The sequence below is a fragment of the Branchiostoma belcheri genome, unplaced genomic scaffold (assembly GCF_001625305.1).
Source record: "Branchiostoma belcheri isolate BF01 breed outbred unplaced genomic scaffold, Haploidv18h27 scaffold66, whole genome shotgun sequence".
In the NCBI taxonomy this organism is placed as follows: Eukaryota; Metazoa; Chordata; class Leptocardii; order Amphioxiformes; family Branchiostomatidae; genus Branchiostoma; species Branchiostoma belcheri.
This window is the reverse complement of record NW_017804309.1, coordinates 260,011-268,500: the sequence shown is the minus strand read 5'-3', so window position 1 is coordinate 268,500 and position 8,490 is coordinate 260,011. Positions and strand designations below refer to the sequence as shown.

Sequence of the window (8,490 nt, the reverse complement as noted above, 5' to 3'; positions counted from 1 at the left end):
GATGAGAATTAGAATTCCAGACTCACTCCAATATCCTGGTCAGTGAAGCAATGGATAAAGTGGAGGATGAATTGCTTGGCGAGGTCGAACCAAGAGCCCGATACGCTCGAAGAATCGTCCACAATGAAAACAACGTCGGCGGAGCAAACTGTAGTGTCGAAACGTGAGATTAATGTAACGTTATGTTATGTTATGTTACGTTACGTTACGTTACGTTACGTTACGTTACGTTATGCTATGTAATGCTATGCTATGCTATGCTATGCTATGCTATGCTATGCTATGCTATGCTATGCTATGCTATGTTATGTTATGTTATGTTATGTTATGTTATGTTATGTTATGTTATGTTATGTTATGTTATGTTATGTTATGTTATGTTATGTTATGTTATGTTATGTTATGTTATGTTATGTTAGAAAATGTTCTGCCCAGATTTTCTACCATGATGCGTGATTCTATCTCACAAACACAACGTTCATCCAAGCCCACTGATCTTTACTAATAATAAGAAATGGTCAAACAGTACCCGTGCAGTCGCACCCTTTATACAGCTGAATTGATGCGGGGTTTACAATCGGTTTGCAATCACCATAATCAATCAATAATCACAACCAAATAATACACATGATACACAAATTCGCACAAGGGTCTGTGCGGTGCCACAAGGTGACCTCATCACGACTTTCCCCAACAGAAGTTAGGTACATATTCACACCTGGGTGAGTGCCTTTCCCAAGGACACAACGTCGGGGCACATGTCCCGGGTAGAAATCGGGATCGAACCCGGGTCTCCCCGTTTCATAATCGAACGCTCTACCACTACGCCACCCAAGGATTCAGACCTTCTCGGGACCTAAGTATGGGTTCCAATGGAATAATTGTTGAAGATCCGGGTGGATTTGGGGGGCAAAGCAAGAGGAGAATTAAGTTGATATTTCTGAACATTGATGACTACAAAACTATTCACATGCACAGGCACTATAAACGGTATTGTTAAGAAGAACCCTAGACTTCTTGAGATCACACCTAACTTTCCTGAGGGCCCTTTATTGGAACTCAAGTACCGGTATCCGGCTGAATGGGATGGTTGCCAGAGATCAATGTACAGTCTTGGCCCAAAGCCAGGGAAAACGGAGCTGATTGTAGATTGATAAAAAGGACCAACAAACATACTACAAAAAGATTATTAAGTTCCGAGTACCAAGATTGTACAAGTTCACCTTGATTTCATGAGAATAGCGGATGATAAAAGTTATCAGGATATTGTTGCTGTAAAATGCAACTGCCACCTAGTTCAAACTCAATGCCAAATTGCCAACACAATCAATTTTTTTTTTGGGGGGGGGGATTGAAAAATACTATACTAGTAGTGTCTGGAGAAAAATACCCTTTCCTTGTGTATTTAAGTTCCGCATTAAATTTAGCTCTAAATGTGTTGTCAGGAAGTGTGTCCAGAATTCCTGCCCTAATTGTGAGAAGAAGCAAGTGACTTCCGGCTCAGTATATTAGCAAATAAATATCAGCGGAATCTCGGGAATAAAATGTACCCACCTCCGCCGGCCTGCCGGACGACCCGACCAGTGCCGATTGTGTCGTGGATGGCGACTGACATCACTAAAGTGGGAAGCAACAGTTTCCACAGCATGTTTGTTGTGTTGAAGTCTGTGTAACGGCAGATAAATATGTTATTACTGATTGATTATTGACTGACCGAACCAGATTTCGCATCTGTCTGTAGTATTTATGAAACAACATTTTTTTTAGCTTTCCAATGAAGGTTATTATTATATACATATATTAAGTTACAAGGATTCAGGGTTGCTCTGTTACCGTTATCATCCACTCTAGCGGATAGTTAGGCCACACCGACTTAACTTTATGGATGGCATCCATAAAAAAGATCACGTCCTCCGAGGCTCTGGCCTGGCTCTAGGCCTGGGTAGTTCTTTTGATAAGGGAAGACTTGGCACCCCGATGCATGAGCAATTTGTACGTCTAATACACAGTCGTTATCGCAGTGTTCAGTCCGAGACTGAATGTACACGTAGTTATACCGATGATCATAAAACCGTACTGTGACATCCAGAAATGGAACAACAGAACAGATCATTTAGTACGAAAACACTTCTTACCGTCTTCTGAATCTCGGGAAATGCCGGTAGATAGTTGATACCAAGTCTGATCAAACCCCAGTCCGTTCGGTTCACCTTCTCACTGGAATACGATCCGTGCGACACAGGTGACAACGACGAACAAACCTGTGGCACAAACCGTTATGGGCAGAAATTTCGGACTCTTCCTATTGGCACACGTCAACCGTTTCTTTCCTTATCAGTTATTACAATCAGACTACGTCATATTAGAGACGTCATATTAGAGGACGTGTCCAGTCTGTAGCCTCCATGAACAGGCCCTAGCTATGACCTTGTTTTTTTTTCAAATATTTTTTTTTATTTCTTATATTTTTATCTTGCTCGTCAAGTCCCTGAGTAACGTATTGTCGTCTGGTTGCTAAAAGCATGTTCTAAGTACTCCCATTGTCAATCTCCAGACATATTGCATTGGAACAGTGTGTAATCAACAAAAGAAATCTACAAACACGCACGCGCGCGCGCGCACATACACATACTGTCACACACACCGTCGCTAGATTATGCTGCTGGGCGTTTTCGCACCGTTTCGTCACGCAGCTATCTAGTTGACAGTAAACACGTTTCTTATTGCAGTTATAGTCTTGAGGTTTTTAAAGCAGGAAAAATATTAAAAATATTTCTCGTTACATCCTAACACTAGCTATAATTTTTCTACACATTTCTTTAACAGATAAACCGTATGGCGTGGCTCTTTGGTGTCATCTTATAGCTACATCCGTGTTGATGTATTTTCTTAACAGTCTTCTGTAAACATCATGGATATATTAATAGATGTCACTTTCCCAAATGCGTTTGTACTGAAGGTAACAGAAACATGGCAGACCAAAACGTCAACACCGCCACAATATATATTACTCGTGCGATTTTAGCATGTCGGTGAAGGTTAGACATACAAGTAATAAGATACGCCAAAAAGCAGTTAATTAGCAATAGTTCGTGCTTATAAACCTGCAGTTCTCCTGCAGTCTCTAGTGTCACCGACGAAAGGTGGATGCTTCCTGAAACGTCTGACGGTTTCCAAAATCATATCCAGTTGCTTGAGTAACTGCCTTTTGGCGTGATTTTAATATGTTTTGTGGATTTGAGCAAGAGATGATATATAACTTTATATTTTATAATATACGTTGTACATGTTGTACGAGATGTAATCGCGCAACTGTCAATCAACCCTGCCCGTAATAATCTTACATCCTAAGATCCCTATTTATTTGCCACAAGTTATAAATGATCCCTGAATAACTGATACTGGACGTCCTTCAGAGCATCTAAAATACTAACCTCCTGAGCAGACTTCTGGTGGGGAAGCGTTTGTTTCTACCAGCGGTAAGAGCGGTGTTTTTTGGGGGGGTAGGGCTGTATCCGCGGAGAGATTCAGAGCTATATCGTCCGCGCTAGTGGAACAACTCCCTCTGTCGCATTAGAGGAAAATTGCGCATGAGCGTCCCCTCCCCAAGAAAAAAAAAATAACGCCGTCGCCCCAAGAAGTCTTCCAAGGAGGCTACTGAAGTACGGTTTGTAGTGACAAAAAATACATCGTAAAACAGAAATGACAAGGTGAGCAACTGTTCATGGAGACCAAACTTTATTTGGGAACACACCGGAAGACGATCCGCTCCTCTCATTCCCGTAAGGCTGCCTTGCTTCCAGCAATCGCTGATTTACCTTTTACCTGTACTAAGTTTAATATATGGACTTAGGTCCTCCCGTGCATTGTGGCACGTACATAGGGCAGCAAGTTGTCTCCACTCAGGGCGGTTTACCTATTTGAAGACAACAAAATTGAAACCAAATCAAAACAATGACAGACATCTTGATGATCCGATAGTGAGAGGGTTGCAGACACATTTTCAAATTTATCTGTAACCTTCTAAAAGTCTATACATGTAGGATGTATCCATGTTTGGTGTTAGCTAAGTTGTGCTGTTGTTATGAGAGGGAATGGACGCTGTCCTGTGGTTACTTCAGTTCTCTTATTAGGTGCTAAGATGAACAATGTTTCACAATGCAGATGTATACGTAGAAGTAGCTCTATGTGTTCAGAAAAGTGAGATCCAAAATCTCGTACCTTTTTCTACATGTTAGGGCAGATAGGGCAGCACTCCCCGGCGATGTTTATCTTGTTGGGGCAGGCTAGGGATGGACAGAAAACCGGCAGGCATACAGGCGGCTCATCGGCTTCATAGCAGGTGCATTTCGTGCATGCGTCCGGCTGTAGGAAGAAGGAAGTTATGAAGGGAATGTCCATAATACCTTCCTAGATCTTAATGTGCTCAGTACAGGTCGGTCTGACAGCACATAATGACATATTTAGATACAGTATATAGTATTTAACGTGCATAGAATATTGATAAATTGTGTCTGATGATTTCAAAGCCCTTGCGACAGGTTTTGACAGAGAGGTGTAAGTAATATCTCTCACCTTGAAACTGTTGTTCAGGGGAATGACCATACCGTTGTAAGGACAACCCACCGGAGCTGAAATAACGCCAGTCAAAAAAATCAATATTGTTTTATATCAAGGTCTAATACTCAACCCGTCATACTGCAGACCATACGTCAAATATCTTTGAGACTGAGTTTCCTGTTGAAATAAAAGATGCATGCCAACGTTAAGCAAATGATCAAATAAAGGGCTGTAATGCTAGACAAAGCCGCTAGAGATCCATAATCTAGGATCCAAGTACCAAAAATTGTCACAGTTGCTACGTGATTTTGATTTATCTCGATAGCCACAGATAATTATTTACAATAATCGACTGCAGTTCCACAGGGGCCCGCCAGAGTTCACTTGTCAACTGTCTACCGCAAAAGCCTTAGAAATCCAGCGAAACTTTTTTGAGGTATACCTCATCGTAAATAAGTGACAACAAACTAGCCACGGTCTAGGTTTGATAATGTATGACGTTGCGGATCAAACCTTCACAGACAGGGCAGCACTGTCCTGCGATCTGTGCCGGTGAGTCGCATTCGGGCGGAAGATAGCAGCCCGGGGTGAAGCACGCGGGCTCTGCTCCCGCGGCCGGGCAGGTGCACGTCATGCAGTTATCCACCTGTGAGTGAAGTACAGTTATCAGCGCACAAACATAGATTGTTTCGAAAAAAAGGTGGCAAAACTGCACACAGTAGTGGAATAACAGGCATCATATTCAACAGTTTAGATCAGTTTAGACTCGGCTCTCGCGGATCGACAGATGTCAGTTTTACCTTGTAATTTTCGCCCACCAGGATGAAGCCGTCAGCGTGCTCACAGCTGTTCTCGGGGCAAACAGGGCAGCACCGTCCCTCGATGTACACGGGGTTGGAACAGGAAACTCCACAGCCCCTACCTGAGCAACCCATACTGCCGCCTGAGCAGCGACAACTCGAGCAGGCGTCCATCTGTAGAGTGGAGGTAGTCATGAATAGAGTCGGATGGAGAACTACGGGAGAGGTTTAACCAACCATACAACACCGTGGACGGAGAACTGGTAAGTTCTTGACTGTGCAAGTCTTTGTCGATGAATGAAATTGGATATAAATCAGGGCCCTTCAACATTCCCTGAACTGAGACGGAGGGCGTTACATAGTCTCCATCAGATTCCTTTTGCAGGCTGAATAAACAGTAGAAATTGGCCTAAAAGGGGGATATCATTGGCCAGAGAAGATGTCCGCCCATAGAAGCTCCATTTTACCTGCACGGCGTTACAGGCTCACAGGTACATTTGAGTCACGTCTCTATAAACTAGCTCTCACCTCATAAGTGGCTCCCATGGGGATGATCCCGACATCGTGATTACAGCCGAGGCAGCAGGGCGGGCAGATGGGGCAGCACTGTCCCGCGATCCGTATATATTGTTGGCAGGCAGACGAAGCGCCACAGCCGCCTCCCGAGCAAACCGCTTCGTCTCCGTAGCAGTGGCACGACGTGCAGTCACTCGGCTGTAGAGTGGAATCATCAAAATGATTGTAACAGTTTATTACAGCTTCGTGTCTGTGAATACACGTACGTCACAGCTAACAATGTCGTAAACAAATGGCTGAATCAAAGGATCATCGGTGCAGTTGCCAACTAACCATCATAGTTGCCAACTAACCAACCAGAGACTGAAAGGTTACAAACGTTAACTTTGCTGATGACAAATTTTTGTTCTGTAACAGTTATATCCGAAAATTTCTGGCCTCTCAGGTCAGTTCTTTCAGACAGGTGTCAGTCTTAGCTCTTACCTTGTACTCTTCCCCGAAGGGAATGATGGCTCCATTGTACAGACAGCCGGCAGGAGCTGAAATGATGTCAGTAAATTGATCACCAAAACGGCTTTCTTTCACGGTCAAAACTCAACTATGACTTAGAACCTAGATGACATTTTAATCTAAAGATAACCGTAAATTGATGTCATTAAATTGATCACAAGACGGTTTTCTTTTACGGCCAAATCTCAACTGGTATGTCCTAGAACCTAGATGACATTTTTATTGACAGATAACAACGAACTAACCTTCGAAATCACAGACCGGGCAGCATTGCCCCGCGACCCTGACGGGGTTATCACAGGGCGGAGGCGCGCAGGAGTAGACGGCACAGGCCGGTGCCTCTCCCGCGGCGTCACAGGTGCACATGGTACAGTCATCCGGCTGTAGGAGGGGGGGGGGGCAGGAATGTCATCTTCCAGCTGTCTCAATGTGTCCCAACAATATGTATTAATAACAGTACTCTTAAGGTGAAGTACAAAACAATACTCTGGTTCTGACCTTGTACTCGTACCCCACGGGAATGACGACTGCATTGCCGTACATACAGCCGGCCAGAGCAGCTGAAATGGTGTCAACATTGCATTATTTTGTAAAAATCGATGCTTGACTCTCGGAAGACATATATGGCCTGGTATAGGTTGCATATTACTTCGTGTATGTTGAACTACCACCAAACAATGAAACAGGAAATGCTTTTTGTATTCACTATTGCACTAGGATCTAACCTGCGGATGCGCAGAGGTTCGCTAGTATACGGTAGGCGACCTTGCAGGGGTTGTACTCGCCCCTGAATAGGCGGTCCTCGCTACCGGTGATGGTCTCGAGCACATCGAAGTCCACACGACCCGGTCCTCCAATACCCACAGCGTACAGGTCGATTCCCGCGTTCCTTGCTGCGATAGCCTGCGCTTCATAGTCATCCATTGTCTAACAAGATAATGGCAAACTTTACCCCGTATAAACGGTGACAAAGAGTTTTAAAGGTGGCTGCCAGCGTAAAACTCTTTCCATTAGCCATTAGTCTGAAAGCTCATCAGTGTAATCAACAAAAAGCCTCACCGATTTTTTGACTGAAGTGGAATATTTAACATGTTGCCATCTTGAATTAATAGACAGCAAGATGTAGAAATATGACGATTTCAATATTACATTACGTGCAAATACTGTATCTCAGAACATAAGCCGGCTTCTCAATTCAAAAACTGCAAATTAAAACGGTTTCTTACCTGTCCGGCAGCGTCACTTTGAGGCATCCCGTCTGTCAGGATTACCACTGCCTTGGGTACTCCATGACGGAAACTGGTCTAAAGGAACAAATCAACAAACAAGTAAACAAACAAACAAACAAACAAACAAACAAACACACTCAGACATGATTGAAGATGGGGTATGGGTCATTTCTCACCAAGATTTAAAAGTTCTTTACCCCCTAGATCGCTTGTGGTTAGCCACCGATACTGTCTGGTCGATTTGACAGTGTCCGTGACTTTGCCACCAAAGATCTGCTTAGAGATTACTAGATCCATCCAGCAAAAACATCTCTCTACGATCGCGACTTCCGTCCCATTACGGCCCATGATCTCTCTAACTCCTGCACTAGAACTGACTGCCTTACCGTGGCTGTCATGAAGCTGATAGCCTGCCCGATCCGGCTCAGGCCTCCTTGTCGCATCATCAGACTGATAGCGGCAGGCAGGCCGGCGTCGGCTGCCGTGTACATGCCCAAGGGAATACCTGTTCTCGGTACGCAGTTGAACAGTATAACTCCGATCTATGGCACAACAACAAACAAGAGATGTATTCATGTACTTCCTATTTCTATCTTCCCTGAGAAGGTTATGTTTTCTGATCCCTGGTTAGATTACTAGTAGATGCAGATAGGTGACAGTCGATAATTGCAAAAGGTGAAAGAAAACAAAGGTGAAAATAAGTAGATTTGGTATCAGTTTTATCAGAACTAGAAATCCCAGACTCACTCCAACATCCTGGTCCGTGAAGCATTGCAGAAAGTCGATGATGAATTGCTTGGCGCGGCCGAACCAAGAGCTCGATACGCTCGAAGAATCGTCCACGATGAAAACAACGTCGGTGGCGCAAACTGTAG

At 43.9% G+C, this 8,490-nt stretch overlaps 1 protein-coding gene across 7 annotated transcripts in view; it reads right to left on the bottom strand.

Moving 5' to 3' along the window:
- Positions 1 to 8,490, bottom strand: part of LOC109483748 (kielin/chordin-like protein) — a 29,730-nt gene that overhangs the window by 18,654 nt on the left and 2,586 nt on the right. For 3 of the 7 annotated variants that reach the window (XM_019786825.1, XM_019786824.1, XM_019786823.1), the window contains exons 3-8: positions 8,363 to 8,484; positions 8,002 to 8,157; positions 7,613 to 7,690; positions 7,112 to 7,313; positions 6,885 to 6,946; positions 6,632 to 6,767 (exon numbers count right to left, since the gene is read on the bottom strand). In XM_019786825.1, coding sequence (XP_019642384.1) covers positions 6,632 to 6,767; positions 6,885 to 6,946; positions 7,112 to 7,313; positions 7,613 to 7,690; positions 8,002 to 8,157; positions 8,363 to 8,484 — 756 coding nt within the window. Of the gene's footprint in view, positions 1 to 26; positions 149 to 1,554; positions 1,666 to 2,135; positions 2,320 to 3,724; positions 3,917 to 4,221; positions 4,366 to 4,575; positions 4,632 to 5,073; positions 5,207 to 5,360; positions 5,535 to 5,888; positions 6,075 to 6,359; positions 6,416 to 6,631; positions 6,768 to 6,884; positions 6,947 to 7,111; positions 7,314 to 7,612; positions 7,691 to 8,001; positions 8,158 to 8,362; positions 8,485 to 8,490 lie in introns of those variants that run through there. The other 4 variants (XM_019786826.1, XM_019786827.1, XM_019786831.1 and 1 more) reach the window with 4 other exon arrangements.